The sequence below is a fragment of the Mustela lutreola genome, chromosome 4 (genome assembly GCF_030435805.1).
Source record: "Mustela lutreola isolate mMusLut2 chromosome 4, mMusLut2.pri, whole genome shotgun sequence".
Classification (NCBI taxonomy): domain Eukaryota; kingdom Metazoa; phylum Chordata; class Mammalia; order Carnivora; family Mustelidae; genus Mustela; species Mustela lutreola.
This window is the reverse complement of record NC_081293.1, coordinates 58,039,675-58,059,773: the sequence shown is the minus strand read 5'-3', so window position 1 is coordinate 58,059,773 and position 20,099 is coordinate 58,039,675. Positions and strand designations below refer to the sequence as shown.

The following is a 20,099-nucleotide window of genomic DNA, read 5'->3' as shown; positions in this document are numbered from 1 at the left end:
GACTGATTTAGTTAACAACGTTTATCAAATTCCTCAAAAATAAAACTATAATTTTAACTGGAAATGCAATTAATTTATACATCCATTAAGGGAGAACTGACATACATTATATAAGTTGCCCTCTTCAATATGGGATATCCCTCCATTTATTCAGGTTATTTTGTCTTAGAGTTTCAAAGTTTTTGCCATTTAGATTTTGTCATTTCTAGATATTTTAGAGATATTTTTATATTTTGAATAAATTTTCTAATTATATATCCTAGTTGGTTAAGACAAGTACAAAGAAATGCTATTCATTCCTGTAAGTTGATTTCATACCTGGCAATGTTGCAGAATTCTCATTCACTTTACATTCTCAGTTGATTCCTGTGTCATCTACAAATGACATCAGTGCCCCTCTCCTTCTCTCAGACATACTGGCCTGGACAACCCACTAAACTTTTTTCCTTTCTTCAAAGTCAAATCAAACGTTACCTTCTTGGATAAGTCTTACCTAATTGCCTGGCCTTACACACAATTAACAACCAGCCCTCCTCGCTCTCTACCCAAGTTGAATGCCAAGTTAAATGTGCTACCCAAATGCTTCTACAGCACTTTTTACGTGCTTCTATTATACTACTCAGTACACTGCACTGAAGCTACCTGTTTATATATTTCTCCACAAAAGAATAAGCTCTACCGTATCTTCTTCATACTTATATACCTAGCACCAAACATGGTACCTACCTCATGCAATTATCGGTTAAGGGAATAAACTGGTAGGCCAAAATGTTGCACACTTCTCAGCACATGCAGAGAACAAATCAGTATTAAGAAAACCACTTATATGAGTAACTCATGTTAAAGAGGTTTCTCAAATTCATTTTATACATGCACAAAATCATAAAAAATATGCAAAATGAAAATAAAACCTAATCATGCTTCCTTTTTTCAATTAATACTTCGAGTTACCATGCTTAAGAACTAAGCAAGTTCAGGGCGCCTGGGTGACTCAGTCAGTTAAGTGTCTATCTTTGGCTTGGGTCATGATCCCAGAGTCCTGGGATCAAGTTCCACAATGTGCTCCCTGCTTAACGGGGAGTGTTCTTCTTTCTCTGCCTCTCACCCTGTTTGTGTGCATGCACTCGCTCTCTCTCTCTCAAAGAAATAAATTAAATCCTAAAAAAAAAAAAAAAAAAAAAAAAAAACCTAAGCAAGTTCACTGAATACAAAGGAAACATTAAATTAGCTTATAAATAAGAGTACACTTATATATGCTTTCCCCACAAATTTCTAGGAAATCGGTAATATTATAAAAATAGTGAAAATACAAGAAGTCTACAAGAGACAACTTACTCTGAAAGAATGTTCAATTCTAAAAAAAGAAAGATTAAATATGAATCTGAGATAAGACCTTCTTAAAACATTTTTTCCATAAAAATTTAAAATTTGTCACTTTAACAGTTAAATTTGACTGGGAGACAAAGTAAAGCAATTTTTCCATTAACACAAAATATAAAAAGTAAAAAATAGTCACAAAAATTAAGAACTAAAACTAGGAGTCTTACCAAACTGTACAAAAATGGCTCTAGAGTTAAACACTTATAGTAGCTGTAATTATAACAGCTAATAATTACTGAGGATTTGTTATGACAGACACTAGTTAGCACTTCATATACAATGTAATGCTCACATTTATAAATTATAAATTGTATAGAATGTAATGGTCACATCTATAAATAAGACACTATTAGACTATTAGATGAAAAAACCTAAGCTCACAGGGATTTATTTGCCAAAGACACAAAGCTAATACATGGAGATGTGGTTTAACTGACTCTACAGCTCTTCTATTAACCACTAAGCTCAAGTAAGCAAGCACCTCTATCCTGAGATTAAAGGCAAGGACCAAAATATCTTCTCCAATTGCTTATCATAGTCCCCAAAATTCCTGCCTTTAAAGGCTTCAGGATAGAACCAGTGAAAGACTGAAGATATTTAAAGGAAAAAGTGAGCCAAAAAGGACTAGACCAGAGGGGTGCTGGGTTGCTCAGTCGGTTAAGCATCCAACTCTTGATTTTGGCACAGGATGTGATCTCAGGGTTGTGAGATCAAGCCCCACATCAGTTCCTCACTGATCATGAATCCTGCTTTAGATTCTCTCTCTCTTTCTTTCCCTCTTCCCCTCCCTTCAACTGACACTTGCATGCTTGCTCACTCTCTTTCTTTAAAAAAGAAAAAAAAAAAAAGGAACAACAAAAAAAGGACTAAACCAGAGAATGAGACACTGAGCAGCCAAAGGCCAATAAGCTGAGGTAATGAAGGGCATGAAATGAAAAACACAAAATCCAATAAATTAACATTTTAAGCACCCACGACTGCCTGCTTTAAAGTTTTACAAAATTTGTCTATGACTCTTTGGTAATATAGCAATGATACTATTAAGTAATACAAAGATAACATGGTAGGCAAAAAAACATTCCCCCATCCTTCCTTCTTAAAAGAGAAATTTTCATAGTACAAGTACGGAAAATAAGAAGATGAAACTATGAACTATTAAGCAGACTTTCAATATTATGTTTACCAAGTGTTTTTAATGACATGGACAATGCTTCTTCCATAACGTTAAGTCCAAAAAGACCAAAATTTAAAATTGTATAGATGTTTTCTAAAATTTGCAGAATATGCATGAAAAAAAAGACTTCAAGGAAATACTGAGGGATGATTAGGTGGTTCAGTTGGTTAAGCATCTGCCTTTGGCTCAGGTCATGATCCCAGTGTCCCCAGATTGAGTCCCTCATTGTAGTCCTTGCTCAGTAGGGAACCTTCTTCTCCCTCAAACTGTTGCTCCCCAAGTTCTTCCACTGACTGATGCTCCCCTGCTTGTGCTCATTCACACTCTCTCTTTCTCTGACAAACAGATAAATAAAATATTTAAAAAGAGAGAGAGAAAGAGAAATATTCAGAGCAGGTAATTTTTTGGAGGGAGGAAGAGCAGAGCGACAGGGAGAATGAGAGAAAGAATCTTAAGCAGGCTCTATGCTCAGCTCAGAATACAACACAGGCTTCAATTTCAGAATCCTGAGATCATGACCTGAGCCAAAATTAAGAGTCTGATATTTAACTGACGGCCCCAAGAGAAGGTAATTTATATATATTCTTTCATTTTTACCTTTACATCAGGATTTCTAGGCCAGTGATTTGTCAAATGCAATTTTGGCAGAAACACTAGAGGACATCCTATCAGTACCTAATATACTGGTTTCCAACTAAAATTGGGTCCTGCATCAGAACCACTTAGAGGGCTGCTAGACCTCATCCCTAGAGTTTTGAGTCGTTACATAGATACTGCATTTCCTTTTTTTTTTTTTTTTTAAGATTATTTACTTATTTGAAAGAGAACAAGCAAGTATGCGGAGGGGAGGGGCAATGAGAGAGGGAGAGAGAAACCCTAGCAGACTTCATGCTCAGCTCGGAAACCAACCTGGCACTCGATCTAATGACCCTGAGATCATGATCTGAGCCAAGAGTTCAATTTTCAACCGACTGTGCTACCCAGGAACCCCAGACACTGCATTCCTAACAAGCTCCCAGGTGATGCTGATGCTACTAGTCTGGGAGATACACTTTGAGAATCACTGATCCAAATAATTACATCTAATTATTACATATGGAGGTATTTATACACATACATTTAATTAACATGCAATTTGATCTTTATTCATCATTTTATTTATATTATTTGTTATTTTCTATTTAATTTATACTCTAATTATTAATAATTACATCTGTGTGGTAACTTATAACACTCCATAGTTACTTAGATTTTTTAGATCTACCTACTGTTGTTATGTGGTATTTTATTTCACACTGAAATAAAACAAACAAACAAAATCTGTACATTTGACTGACAGAATGAGACAACAAATCTTACTTAACTACCACCCATGACTAATCTGGCAAAAGCTGGTAAGACTCTGCCTTCCAGAGAGAATGCTTCTCCCTTTGAAGTTTCCTTATTAATCTCTAAATGTCACAAAATTAAAAAAAAAAAAAGAGCTGTTAATAAGAAAAGCAGAAATGTGAAGGGAATCTAATTTTTTAAAAGAGAGTTTTAGGGGGAAAAGAAAAGATAAAAGTGGTCTCTGGCACTTTTCCTACTCCTCATTCTCACCACCTCTCTAAAGGTACCAGAAATTATTTTCCATGAAACCCCACCCACTTTAAGTTCTCTTCAAAAGAGAATCATCTCCATCACAGAATGACAAGATGATCATCCTACAGCATGTGACAAATGGCAGCACAATGTGCTGGTGGGAGAAAAAAAAAAAACAAACATCTATAGATCTACTGACTTATTTGTTAAATGAACATTTCTTTCTTTTTTTTTTTTTAAAGATTATTTATTTATTTGAAAGACAGATCACAAGTAGGCAGAGAGGCAGGCAGAGAGAGAGAGTGGAGGAAGCAGGCTCCCCGTTCAGCAGAGAGCCCGACGCGGGGCTGGATCCCAGAACCTCGGGATCATGCCCTGAGCATGGGCAGAGGCTTTAACCCACTGAGTCACCCAGGCGCCCCTGTTAAATGAACATTTCTTGATGAGATGTGTTTACTCTCTAGCCTGCATTTTCAAAGTCCTTTGGCAGTACATTTCTAAATACTCTTAAAAAAAAAAAAAAAAAGGTCGTCCGGCGGCAACCATGGCAGGTCAAGAGGATCCAGTGCAGCGGGAGATTCACCAGGACTGGGCGAACCGAGAATACATTGAGGTCATCACCAGCAGCATCAAGAAAATCGCGGACTTTCTCAACTCATTCGATATGTCTTGTCGTTCAAGACTTGCAACACTAAACGAAAAATTGACAGCCCTCGAACGGAGAATAGAGTACATTGAAGCGCGGGTGACAAAAGGTGAGACCCTCACCTAGAGCTATGCCATGCTGCTGCTGGGAAGTTGCTTCATGGAACACAGGCCGATGTGGGAAAGGCCCCAGCAGCCTCAGCTCCTTCCTCTCTCCTTAAAGAGCAACAGGGCTTATTCTTGTTTTTGGTTTTTATTTTTTTTTTTTTCCAAAAGTGTGGCCTTTGGGTTCTGCCATGTACGTCGGTGTGTGAAGTGGCATGTGGGAAGACATCCAGAGAAGCTCTTGGAACCAACATTAGGCATTTTATCTTTGAAGTAACATTTTGTAGAACTATCTGTCAATGTATGAGGCGCTCAGAGCGCCTGGGACTGTTAAGGTCCTCCCCACCTCTCTTTCTCTCAGACTTTTCTTACAGCTCTCATTGCCTCTGCATTGATTCTGGAAACAGTCTTTGTCTCCTTTTCACCTTTGGTGGCATTTGGGAGGCAGTCCTGGCCGAGACACTTATGCCCTGGCAAGGTGGCTGCCAGAGAATGTTGTTGCTAACCCACCAGTTTCTTGTCCTTCCAGGCCCCCACTTGGCTTGAAGGGACATGTTCAGAATTTTCTTTCTGTCACTTGGGGTATCTTTGCCTCTCATATTTCCCTAATAAACTCCTCAACTTTAAAAAAAAAAAAAAAAAGTAAAGACAATCTAATTTTAATAATGTGTTCTAATTTAACATCTACACTGTATCAAAAAATATGATACATAGGAAGCACATTAATATCTTTCTGTGATTTTCTGGTATGAAAACTATAAACTGTGTATAATGTAATTTTGAAAGAACTTAATAGCCAGAATATAATAATTTGGCTGATTTCCTAAGTTACTACAGATAGCTTAAGACCAAATATGAAAGTCACAGTACAAGTTTGTATTCTAAGAAAAGAATCAGTATCAAGATTTGGCAGTCCTTTTGGGGTGATGAAATGTTTTGGAGCAACACATAGGTAAGGTTGCACAACACTGTAAATATTCTAAATGCCACTTTAGTGTTCACTTTAAAATGGTTAATTTTATGTCAATGTCACCTCAATTTTTTTAAAAACACATAAAAACAAAATAAAAGATTGGTTTTTCACAAGACAACTTCAACAGTTTTCAAGTCCTTTTAAGATTCTTGCTCCGAAAAAAAAAAAAAAAAGATTCTTGCTCCGAGGGGCGCCTGGGTGGCTCAGTGGGTTAAAGCCTCTGCCTTCAGCTCGGGTCATGATCCCAGGGTCCTGGGATCAAGCCCCACATTGGGCTCTCTGCTCTGCAGGGAGCCTGCTTCCTCCTCTCTCTCTCTCTCTCTCTGCCTGCCTCTCTGCCTACTTGTGATCTCTGTCTGTCAAATAAATAAATAAAATCTTTAAAAAAAAAAAAAAGATTCTTGCTCCGACATTAATAGACATTTCTGCAAAAAAGGCATCTAAGTGGCCAACAGACACAAGAAAAAGTGCTCAACATCACTCGGCATCATGGAAATACAAATCAAAACCACAGTGAGATACCACTTCACACCAGTCAGAATGGCTAAAATTAACAAGTAGGAAATGACAGATGTTGGCAAGGATGCAGAGAAATGGGAACCCTCCTACACTGTTGGTGGGAATGAATGATAGGTGTTGGCAAGAATGCAGAGAAAGGGGAACCCTCCTACACTGTTGGTGGGAATGCAAGCTGGTGCGGCCACTATGGAAAACAGTATGGAGGTTCCTCAAAAAGTTGGAAATAGAGCTACCCTATGACCCAGCAATTGCACTACTGTGTATTTACCCCAAAGATACAAATGTAGCAATCCAAAGGGGAACCTGCACTCTAATGCTCATAGCAGCAATGTCCACAATAGTCAAACTATGGGAAAAGTCCAGATTTCCATCAACAGACGAATGGATAAAGAAGATATAGTGTATATGTACACTGGAATACTATGCAGCCATCAAAAAATGAAATCTCACCATTTGCAATGATGTGGAAGGCACTAAAGGGTAATATGCTAGGGAAAATAAGTCAATCAGAGAAAGGTAATTATCATATGATCTCACTGATATGAGGAATTTGAGAAACAAGACAGATGATCATAGGAGAAGGGAGGGAAAAATGAAACAAGATGAAACCAGAAAAGGAGACAAACCATAACAAGAGTCTAAATCTCAAGAAACAAATTGAGGGTTGCTGGAGTGGAGGGGGGTGAGAGAGATAGGGTGGCTGTGTGATGGACATTGGGGAGGGTATGTGCTATGGGGAGTTCTGTGAATTGTTTAAGACTGTTGAATCACAGACCTGTATCCCTTAATATATTGTATGTTAATTTTTAAAAAGATTCTTGCTCCTGATATTTTACAAGAGAAAAAAACCTTAAAATGTTGGACTTAATGTATAAACCCAACTAGCAAATAACTTGGAATGATAATCTCCCAAAAGCATTTAATTTGATTGGTGTCCCCCCACCCACTTGGTTCATTTACTCTCCCTTCTCTTTTGAAAAAATAGTCCCTGTCCAACTTCATACATTACTCATAATTCCAGGGGGAAAAAAATCTTAGAAAATTCTGAGTAAAAGTTTACACATATTAGGGCTAAAAAGCAGAGAGGTAAGCAGGTTACTCTAACTATATCAGATTCAAATGGCTTGCATCTTTCAAAATAAATACAAAGTTATGCCCTCATTGGCCCTTTTCTTGGGACTATTTTAAAAGAATGTTGACATCTTGTTAAACTTTGACTGAACCTACAATTTTTACACAGCCGCACTATCAAACACAGGCATGAATAAAGACATTCTCACATACGTGAAGTTGAAAGATGTTATCTCCCCTCTCATTCACCCTTTCTGAGGTAGCTACTATAGTGCATGCGCTCCTCAACCGAGAAAGGAAACAAAGAAAAGGAAGATGTGATCCAGCAAACAATAAAATACATTACAGAGAGAACTGAAGGAACATCCCAAGATGACAGGTGGGCAGGTTTAAGAGCAACTGGTCCAGATTAGTGCAGAGAACAGGAGGATCTAGAAGGGATACTAGATAAAAGGAAGGAAGGAAAGAAGAAAGCTAGGAAGGAGAAAGGGAGGGAGGGAGAGAGGGGGAAAGAATAGATGCCAGAAGACAGGGAAAGAAATCTATTATCTGATATGTTTAAATATAATGAGAGATAAGTAGTTCTGTCAGGAAGCTACAGATGAATTAGTGACAATCATATAGAAAATCAAGCAGACAGAAAAGAATAATATAATCATTAATGCCCAGGGGAAACAAAGATTTTAATAGAAAGGAAGTGTAATCATGGTATACTATGTGGCTTAGCTATGAATGAATAATAATCACATAATCACAGTAATATGAACACTGAATATTGTTTGAACCAAGTATCATCATATAATTTAAAAGGTAAGATTTTTTAAAAGCTGAAGGTTATATAATAAAAATCAAGGTATAAAATCTCAAGCTAAAAATTCAAGAAATAGTAATATAAGAATATTGTTTAGGGGCACCTGGGTGGCTCAGTGGTTAAGCTGCTGCCTTCGGCTCATGTCATGATCTTGGGGTCCTGGGATCGAGCCCCGCATCGGGCTCTCTGCTCAGCAGGGAGCCTGCTTCCTCCTCTCTCTCTGCCTGCCTCTCTGCCTGCTTGTGATCTCTCTCTGTCAAATAAATAAATAAAATCTTAAAAAAAAAAAAAAGAGTTGCATGCTCTCCTGATTGCTCCAGGGTCAATAAGTGGTTAATCTGAAAGCTGATTCAGGGAGGTCCTGGTAAGAAAATAGGGAAAGGGGGGCACCTGGGTGGCTCAGTGGGTTGAGCCGCTGCCTTCGGCTCGGGTCATGATCTCAGAGTGCTGGGATCGAGTCCCGCATCAGGCTCTCTTCTCAGCAGGGAGCCTGCTTCCTCCTCTCTCTCTCTGCCTGCCTATCTGCCTACTTGTGATCTCTCTCTGTCAAATAAATAAATAAAATCTTTAAAAAAAAAAAAAAAAGAAAGAAAGAAAATAGGGAAAGGAACCAAGTTATCAGGTACGTTATCAGGCAGATTGCTACCCTGGGCAACCAGGGCTTGATTGCACTAGAGAGCCCTGGAAGACAGTATAAAAACCCCCATAGAGTTCTCTCAGTTTGAGAAGTAAAGGAGCCTCCCACTCACATTCATCAATATCCATGGCTAATCCAAAGGTGTTTATTCCCTGGCACTTATTGCCACGCTGGCTCAACTGCCAGAGAACACCCTCTGATAGAAACCACAGAATGAGCAGTGGGCAGGCAGATGTCCAGAGATGTCCAGAGCAGCACACATCGGCTACATAAGATCTTTTTTCTTTAATTCCAGAACATTACATAAACCATTTTATTCTAGAATGGCATTGATCAGAAGCCATATTTATTGCATATTTAAGTGGAAGAAAGGAAAAGTGAGACTGTCTCACACACCAGTTTTCGGGGGCTGTGCTCCATATTTCCTGGTTGCAGTGAAGAGTCAGAACAGGATGGGGACTATTTGACAGATGGCCATCACAGAAGAGGCATCAAAAAGCAAACTCCGAAGTAAATATGAACCACTGCTTAAAGGAATTAATGAATATGCTGAAAAAGTAGGTGAGAAGTGACTCTGGACTCGGTAAAGCAGACATGAATAATATTTCTTAAGTGTGGATGTTACAGAAATTTATGCTGCAGTAAAATAAAGGTACAAATAATCATACAACTGCACTTTGGTATATCAAACTCCAACTTTACGGTGCTACTCTTTACAGCCAATAATCTCTCTCTCTCTCTTTTTTTTTTTTTTAATTTATTTATCTGACAGGGAGATCACAAGTAGGCAGAGAGGCAGACAGAAAGAGAGGCAGAAGCAGGCTCCCTGCTGAGCAGAGAGCCAGATGTGGGGCTCGATCCCAGGACCCTGAGATCATGACCTGAGCCGAAGGCAGAGGCTTAACCCACTGAGCCTTGTCTTTTATACTAGTTTGTTGTTGTTGTTTTTTTAAGATTTTATTTATCATTTACTTTAGAGAGACAGAACATGCGTTGGGGGTGGAGAGAAGGACAGAGGGACAGGGAGGAAAATCTCAAGAGGACTGCACTGAGCACAAAGCCCTAAATGGGGCTCAATCTTATGACCCTTAGATCATGACCTGAGCCAAAACCAAGACTCAGTTGCTTAACTACCTGAACCACCCAGGTGCCCCTCAACTAGTTTGCTCTTAACAAGTGTTTATATCATTAGATAAAAGTAAAGTTTAATTGAAAAATCTTATTTATAGATTTCTATGACACCAACCATTGGGATTATATTTTAAAATTCAAACAGGGGAGCCTGGGTGGCTCAGTCAGTTCAGTGTCTGCCTTCAGCTCAGGTCATGATCCTTGAGTCCTGAGACTGAGCCCTGCATTGGTCTCCCTGCTCAGGGGGGAGCCTGCTTCTCCCTCTGCCATTCCCCCACTCATACATTTGCACACATGCTCTCTCTTAAATAAATAGATTAAAAATTTTTTAAATAAAAAATATAATTAAAATCAAACAAAAGTGTAGGTTATATAAAACAATTATCCAGGGGTGCCTGGGTGGCTCAACCATTGGGCGTCTGCCTTCAGCTGAGGTCATGATCCCAGGTTCCTGGGACTGAGCCCCACATCAGGCTACCTGCTTAGTGGGAAGCCTTCTTCTCTCTCTCCCACTCCCACTGCTTGTGTTCCCTCTCTATCTCTCTATGTCAAATAAATAAAATCTTAATAAATAAATAAACAATCATCTAAATGTGCTTAAATTAAAACATGCTTAGGAGTAAATAGATATTTAGTCATTTAACTTAAAATCTTGTTTGAGTATCTAAATGGGATGTGATCTTAGGAAAAAAGTGTCATAAAAATCACAAAAACTCATAATACTTAACAACCGTTGTTGACTTAATCCTCTTGATCAGTAAAAACCTCATGTTACTAATTTCACCCAAACTGAGAAGTCCTTTTTGCATGTTGTAAGCACTTCTTATTGACATAACTTGCTAATTAAAAATGCACAGTTTTAGAATTAAAAAAATGTAATTCATTTCAACGCTCATCAGTAACAGAATGGCCTAAATCTTTCTATGTTTTTACTTGTATAATGAACCAACAACACAAAAATGGGCAGTTTTGTAATGAAGATAGATAAAATGTCTTTTAACCTACTGTGTCTCTCACAACATATTACTTTCACATTATTTTTTCATTTGTCCCTAGAATTCTAGAAGACCTGGGTATTAAAAACTGTATAACATAACTTATTATGAAAATATTCAGAATTAGGTTAAAGATGAGAAATTGAACACAGCCTTATCTTCTCTTCCTCTAAAGACTCCATTAAAATTGTAGAATTGAGCAAATAAGATGAGCTCCTAAATGGTTACAGAGGAAACACACCATAGCTGAGACAGTGTTTCTGGGGGAAATGATCGGAGATGGTAACAGTAGGTTCAAAGTCCCCAGCTGCCCATTAAGTAAAAAATGTAATCCATTTGCTATATAGTATATATACTACTTTAAGAAGAAAATATAAATTATGCAGAAAGAATTGTAATGAGTTACCCATATACCTATATCACATATTTATTTAAATTTTTAATTAAAAAAGTAATAAAGTTAAGTCTTAGACAAGCTAAGATTAAAAAATAAAGTGGCCTGAGATACCTGGGTAGCTCACTCAGTTAAGCCATTGCCTTTGGCTCAGGGTCCTGGAATCAAGTCCCACATAGGGCTCCTCGCTCAGCAGGGAGCCTGCTTCTCTGCCTCTATCTGCCACTCTGTCTGCTTGTGTGCGTGCACTCTCTCTCTCTGACAAATAAATCAATAAATAAAATCTTTTTTAAAAAATAATTTTTAAAAAAATAAAGCGGCCTACATAAAATTTCATTGAAAAAAAGCCACTATAATTCCAATTCAAAATACTCGATTTTTCCCAAAAGGGTATATGGTCAAATCACAATAAATCTACTTAAATGTATCAAACTATTTGAATGTGGCATTTCAAATATAATTCAAATACATCTATACATATATAGATAAATATAATACATCTATACAAATATATCTATCAAATAATTTCAAATATAATACATCTATAATAGAATTCTGGGTTCCTCAATACTCACTCCCCATTTCTAGATCTCCTATCCTTCCATATCCCACCTCACTGCCTTTATTCAACATCAAAGAAGATGTTCTCCACTCAAAAAGGGGCCACAAGAAGGACTTCTGGTGGTATGCATTCCCTTCGGTTGTTCAAAACAATTCAATTCTGGGGGCACCTGGGTGGCTCAGTGGGTTAAGGCCTCTGCCTTTGGCTTGGGTCATGGTCCTGAGGTCCTGGGATCAAGCCCTGCATCATGCTCTCTGCTCAGTGGGGAGCCTGCTTCCACCTCTCTTTCTATCTGCCTGCCTCTCTGCCTACTTGTGATCTCTGTCAAATAAATAAATAAAGTCTTTTTTAAAAAAAATTCAATTCTGGCCCTAAATGTGTACTTGTCACTCAGCAAAATAAGAACTGGACTCACCTTCCTTGGGAAATACATAATTAGACACACCTTCCTTAGAAAAGAGTTTAACATCTTTCATTATTGGAGCAGGTTCCCCACAAATACCCCACTATTAGCCTCTCTACCACTCCAAGGATCTTATTCCTTCCTACCATATTTATTCTTTTCTTCCTGAGAGGCATTCTGGAAAACAGGACTTTCTCCATCTTACTACACTGCCACTGATGTTTTAGTAACACTTATAAGGAAACATTCTGGGTAGCTCCATGGTGGCCAGAACCTAAATTTGGTTCTGGTCTTAAGAGATTAAAAATATAAAAGAAGCCACAGCCCAATCCTTCAGGACTTATAGTTTCTCTTTCCATGAAAAGGCTGCACCTGGACCATTCAGAGGGAGACAGATTTTCAGAAAATACTTAACCTCCACCAGAGAATTTATTTTAATGTCTCATAACAACCATATTGAGATTCTTTTTATTATTCCCAACTTAAACTCCTCCAGGTGCAGAAACTCTTTCAGTTCCTTCTATCCTCTATGTAATACCCACTTACAGACTTAAGACTTTATTAAATAAACCATTCCCTTTCTCTTTTTCTGGCCAACCATTTAAATCAGTTAAAAATTCACTTAATCTTTGTTCAGATGTTAAATCTACATTTTAATTAATTCAAATTAACTTTCCTTGTTTTTTTTCACATGAAACTAAGAACCACATGAAGATGAAACACCTGACTGCGGTCAGAATCAGGGTATAAATGGGACTGAAAGATTAACAATCATATTAAACGTTCTGAATCTGGAAGTGAGAGTTGAACAATCTGTTGTTGTTGGGAATTCAAGTCAAATATAGAAAAATTAACGGAGTACTTATCCAGTAAGAACAAATACAAAGAAAAAAATAAAAGATTCAAAAACCTATCTCCTGAAAAAGTGAACAATCTAGCAGAAGAAAATAATATTAGGGATTTTACCTATTACATTAAAAGATAATCTGAGAGTTAACTAAATCATGAAAACACTAAAAAGATACTATTTCTTGCTTATTATCAAAAATTTAAAAGAATGATAAGAGTCTGGGCATAAGAAAGTCAAGAGTATAGAGATATAAATACTAAGACACTTTTTGGTATAAATACAAATGGGGAAAACAGCTCTCAAGGGCAACTTGGCAAAAGTACCAAATCTTGAACAGACCAATTACCAGCAAAGAAACTAGATCAGTAATCAAAACACTCTCAGCAAACAAAAGTCCAGGACCAGATGGCTTCACAGGTGAATTCTATCAAACATTTAAAGAAGAGTTAATACCTATTTTTCTCAAAGTACTCTAAAACATAGAAAATGAAGGAAAACTTCCAAATGCATTCCTTGAAGCCAGCATTATCCTCATACCAAGATCAGAAAAGACATCACAAAAAAAGAAAACTATAGGCCAATATCTCTGATGAACATAGATGCAAAAATCCTCAACAAAATATTAGCAAACCAAATTCAACAACACACTCAAAACAATCATTCACTAGGATGAATTGGAACTTATTCCCAAGTCAAAGGTGATTTGATACTTGCAAATCAATCAACATGACATATCACATTAATAAGGGAAAAAATAAGAACTATATGATCATTTCAATAGATGCATTAAAAGTATTTAACAAAGTACAACATTCATTCATGATAAAAACCCTCAGCAAGGTCTGTTTAGAGGGAACCTACCTCAACATCATAAAGGCCATCTATGAAAAACCCACAGCTAACATCATCCTCAATGGGGAAAAACTGAGAGCCTTTCCCCTGAAATCAGGAACAAAACAAGGATGTCCACTCTCAGCACTTTTACTCAACCTAACACTGGAAGTCCTAACCTCAGCAGTCAGACAAGAAAAATAAATAAAGGCATCCAAATCGGTAAAGAAGAAGCAAAACTTTCACTATTAGCAGATAAAGTGATGCTGTATGTAGAAAACCTGAAAGACTCCACCAAAAAACGCTAGAACTGATAAATTCAGTAAAGTTGCAATATACAAAAGAAACATACAGAAGTCTGTTGCATTTCTATACATCAATAATGAAGCAGCTGAAAGAGAAATCAAGAAAACAAAACCATTTACAATTGCACCAAAATAATAAGATAACTAGGAACAAACCAAACCAAAGACCTGTACTCTGAAAACTATAAAACACTGATGAGAGAAACTGAGGACAACACAAAGACATTCCATGTTCATAGATTAGAAGAACAACTATTGTTAAAATATCTATGCTACCCAAAGCAATCTACACATTCAATGCAATCCCTACCAAATACCAACAGCATTTTTCACAGAACCGGAATAAACAATCCTAAAATTTGTATGGAATCACAAAAGACCTTGAATAGACAAAGAAATCTTGAAAAAGAAAAGCAAAGCTGGAGACATCACAATTCCAGACCTTAAGTTATACTACAAAGCTGTAATGTTCAAAACAGTATGGTAATGGCACAGAAAAAGACACACAAATCAACAGAATGGAATAGAAAATCCAGAAATAAACTCAAACTTTATGGTCAATTAATCTTCAACAACGCAGGAAAGAATATCCAATGGGAAAAAGACAGTCTCTTCAACAAATGGTATTGAGAGAACCAGACAGCTACATGCAAATGAATGAAATTGGACCACTTTCTTATACCAAACATAAAATAAATTCAAAATGGATTAAAGACCTAAATTTGAGACCTGAAACCATAATAATCATAGAAGAGAGCAGAGGAGTAATTCTCTGACATTGGCCATAGCAACTTTTTTCTAGATATGTTCCCTGAGGCAAGGGAAACAAAAGCAAAAATAAATTACTGGGACTACATCAAAATAAAAGCCTTCTCCAGAACAAAGAAAACAATCAACAAAACTGAAAGGCAACCTATGGAATGGGAGAAGATATTTACAAATGACATATCTGATAAAGAGTTAGTATCCAAAATATATAAAGAACTTATAAACCTCAATACCCAAAAAACAAATAATCCAATTAGAAATGGGCAGGAGACACAGACATTTCTCGAAAGAAGAAATCCAGATGGCCAACAGACACATGAAAAGTGGTGCTCATCACTGGAAAGGCAAATCAAAACTACAATGAGATATGACCTCATACCTGTCAGAAGAGCTAAAAATCAAAGGCACAAGAAACAACAGGTGTTGGCAAGGATGTGGAGAAAAAGAAACCCTCTCATACAGTTGGTGGGAATGCAAACTGGTAGAGCTACTCTGGAAAACAGTGGAGGTTCCTCAAAAAGTTTAAAATAGACCTACCCTATGACCCAACAATCACACTACTGTTATTTATGGAAAGAATATAAAAGCATTCATTCAAAGGGATAACATGTTCTATGTTAACAGCAGCATTATTTACAATAGCCAAATTATGGAAGCAGCCCAAATGTCCATCAATTGATAAATGAATAAAAAAGGTTGTGATATATATTTTTTTAAACATTTATTTGAGGGGCGTCTGGGTGGCTCAGTGGGTTAACACCTCTGCCTTCAGCTCAGGTCATGGTCCTGGGATCGAGCCCGGCATCAGGCTCTCTGCTCAGCGGGGAGCCTGCCTCCCTCTCTCTCTGTCTGCCTCTCTGCCTACTTGTGATCTGTCTCTGTCAAATAAATAAATAAAATCTTTAAAATAAAAATATTTATTTGAGAGAGAAAGAGAGAGCTTGCACAAATGTGTGACAGTGCACAGGGGGGAGGGGCAGAGGAAGAGAGAGAACCCCAAGCAGACTCCACAGTGAGCATGGAGTCCAACACACAGCTTGATCCCACAACCTGAGCCAAAATCAACAGTTACTCAACTGAGCCACCCAGGTATCCCAAGAAGATGTGATATATAAATACAATGGAATGTTATTCAGCCATTAAAAAAAAAAAAAGCAAGAAAGAAAGCTTGCCATTTTTAATGACATGGATGGAGCTAGAGAGTATTATGCTAAAAGAAATAAGTCAGTCATAGAAAAACAAACACTATATGACTTCATTCATGTAATTTAAGAAACAAAACAAATAAGCAAAGGGGGTAAAGAAAGAGAAAGAGAGAGAGAGAAAAAGCAAGGAGCAGACTCTTAACTAGAGAGAACAAACTATTGGCTACCAGAGGGAAATTGGGTGGGGGACCAGAGGTGATGGGTGTTAAGAAGTGCCCTTGTCATGATGAGCACTGGATGATTAAAATAAAAACTTTTAAAAACTGATTAATGTATCAAATTATTGCATACTTTAAAGTATAAAATAATTTTTAAAAATCTTGATGCCACCAATAAAGTTCTATTCTAATAAAAAAAAGAAAAAGAAGATTCCATTTGTCTTGATTCTACTTCTTAATTCTTAATTGGCATGGCATTAGGGGACCAATTAGGTAGGAAAATCCTTTAAGTTGCTCTAGTGCTGAGCAGGGTATATCTCTAGCCTCCCTCAAACATATATGTGTAAGTAACATAATGATTATAAAGCAACCCACAATTAATTGCCTAGGCTTCAAACATACAATCATTCCCAATGCAGCAATTACATATTTATTTCCATCACTTTTCATGATGCCTGTAAACCTATTAGCTAAACCTTCATTAGGGTTTTCTTGCCAACAACTTTGTAAATGTTTTTGGCCAACTTGAACTAATGCTCTCATATGTTGTCTAAAATGGATAGCTAGAGTAATTCTGCAATCAGTACAGAATTAAATTCAAGAAAGTTGAATGGTGGCTGAGCCTCTAAAATTCTGCCATTGTCAACTCTATTTCTTTCATATGAGGTACAAAGTACATAAGGCAGCTAAGATAAAATTTCCAGTCTCTGATCACCTCTCATTGATTACTATGTATGTGTTTTGTGTGGGATGTCCATAAAAATACAATTGTGTAACAGAAAGAATGGGGGTTTAGAGAGGATCTGATTGGTCCAACTTCAGTAACATGGTAGACAGGATTTTAAGATGGTTCCCAAGATCCCTGCCCCAGCTGTATGTATACACCCTATATAATCCCCCTCACTTGAGCTGGATTTGTGAGCATGATACAACAGTCACTTCTGCAATTACATTATATTACATGAAATTCCACTGTAGTAAACTAGAGAGTAATTCTTCTGATGGCCTTAAAGAACCAAACAACCTACAACCAATCATCATGTTGTTGATAAGGGACAGCCTCTAGCACCTGAAAGTGATCCTCCACTGACAAGCAACAAGTCCTACAACCACAGAAGCTGATTTCTGCTGATAGCTAGTGATATTGGAAGAGGACCCCAAGCCTTAGACAAGATCAAAGTCCAAGTCACCACCTTGAGATCTGGTTAGACCCTGAGCAGAGGACCCAGTCAACCCACCACCACATCCATAACCACATTCCTAACACAGAGAAACTGTGAGATAATAAATTAATGTTTTAAGTCACTAAACATCTTATAATTTGTTATGCAGCAATAAAAAAAATACAAGTCACATGCCTACCTCTTGGCCAGGAGAAGATGGGATACCTTGATTAACAGCTGAAGTAAGGCTGCATCCAATGGGGGAGGAGTGGTCTTCTTTAAGCACAATTGAAGTGTCATCATTAGTTGAGAGGATGGATACTGGAATTTAAAAAAAAAAAAAAAAAAAAAAAAACTCACCAGCCATGATATATTCAGTATCTGACATCTCAAAGGCCTTCAAATATCAACTCACAACTCTCTCCTATTCAGTAGACTTTGTCTATATGTGCTGTTCAATAACCACACTTCTTTTTTTTTTTTTTAAGATTTTATTTATTTATTTGACAGAGAGAAATCACAAGTAGATGGAGAGACAGGCAGAGAGAGGGAAGCAGGCTCTCTGCTGAGCAGAGAGCCCGATGCGGGACTCTATCCCAGGACCCTCAGACCATGACCCGAGCTGAAGGCAGTGGCTTAACCACTGAGCCACCCAGGCGCCCCAATAACCACACTTCTTGATATACACACTTCGTGATCTGCATGCCACTGGGCCAGAGACTAACAAAGAATACACAAAAAACCTAGCAAGAACACTGGGCTAATATAACAAATTACAGTCTCGAATCTACCACTAATTAGCTACATGACCTTGGGTAAGCCATTCATGGGCCACAATTTCCTGTCTGTAAAAAAAAAAAAAAAAAAGGCGGGGGGGATTAGACTAGCTTTAATGTCTATGATTTTTTATTCAAAAACAAAACCAGCAAAATAATTCAAAATAAATTCTGATTGCTAAAAAAGAGCCCATCTGCTCCTAAACATGTGCCCCATCCCCCCTAGTATTCTGCCTTTGAAAGTAGCATCCAAAGAGGTTTTTAGAGAAAGCCACAGATATTTGCCTTCCACATCAAATTAGGTTGATAAAAACTACCACATAAAATAATCATAAAATAATACTGTAGACTCTGAGAAACAAACTGCAGGTTTTAGAGGGGGGAGGGAGGTTGGAGGGATAGGTGAGCCTGGTGGTGGGTATTAAGGAGGGCACGTAGGCATGAAGCACTGGGTGTGGTACATGAACAATGAATCTTGGAACACTGAAAAAAATAAATTTAAAAAAAAAAAAAAAGAATGTGGGGTTAGTGTAGAAGAGGAGGTAATCAGAATCACCAGGGGAACTTTACAGAGTAAAATGTTCATGGTTGAAAATTAATGTTTTATGATGTTACTGTCATGAATCATAAAACACTTATGTTATAATTGTGTCAGAAACATGTGTTTTGCTTCTTCTTCCCTTAGCTGCCACACATTGCATTAAATGGCAATGCTAAAAACCTAAGGTGGAATCTGAAAGAATTCATTTATGAATTCATGCTATTTGAAAACCTGTAATTATTTTGATCTCTTGGCTCATTTTTGTAATATGATAAATCAGGAAAAAGGCAATTTCATTTTTGAAAAGCCTACATTAATTCAAATAAGCTGAAAATTAAACGTTAATGTAGTTATTTCACTTCTGAAATTTTGCAAAGAAATTTTAATCACAGTGGTTCTCACCAATACACATTAATTTGTAATAGATTATTTTCTTTGCAGTCTTCCTTTCCCCTCAAAATCAAACCAAAAAATGAGCATGAAACCTTCTGGGTAGATTTTTTGGTTAAACTATTTTAACCATAATCAATTCCCATTACTGTCATGCTTTTAAGCAAGTGAGGAGTACTCCTAACAGAAGGGAAAGTTAAGGAAGAGAAAGAGCTTTCAGTAAATATTACCATTTCACTGCACGGGAAAATTTTAAAAAGACTTCCTAATCAAGGTAAATTAATGTAGTAAGATTAAATGAAGGTTATCGCACAGCACATGTATGATCTAAGAACAAGAATGAAGGACAGAAATTTATGCCTTCTTAGATAGTCTCTATTGGAAAAGGCCAAATAAAGTTCACATACATGACAAAACTTATGCCTGGGATTGTCGGGAATAGCTTTGTTCCCATATAGGATTCACAGAGAAAATGGGACCATTTCCGTAGTTTTTGCCAAATTAAAAACAATGATAAATATTCTAAAAACCATTTCAAACCCAATAGAAAGCACTCTTAAAATTCTTCAGTATTATACTCCCCTTCTGCAATTAAATAGGTTTGGACACCTAACACCATAATTTGGTTAAAAGAAATGGCACTGAAAAGTCTCAAGAAAATTCACACATAAAGTGAGGTCACCCAACATCCTGGTTTCCAAAAGGCAAGGATTTGCCTTCCTGTAACACTA

The 20,099-nt window shown here is 37.2% G+C and overlaps 1 protein-coding gene across 1 annotated transcript; it reads left to right on the top strand.

The window, feature by feature from the left end:
- Positions 1 to 4,668: 4,668 nt before the first annotated feature.
- LOC131830329 (probable protein BRICK1) lies at positions 4,669 to 5,025 on the top strand. The gene has a single exon (XM_059172631.1). It carries the CDS (start codon positions 4,680 to 4,682, stop codon positions 4,905 to 4,907), a length of 228 nt encoding a protein of 75 aa, XP_059028614.1. The 5' UTR covers positions 4,669 to 4,679; the 3' UTR covers positions 4,908 to 5,025.
- Positions 5,026 to 20,099: the final 15,074 nt, after the last annotated feature.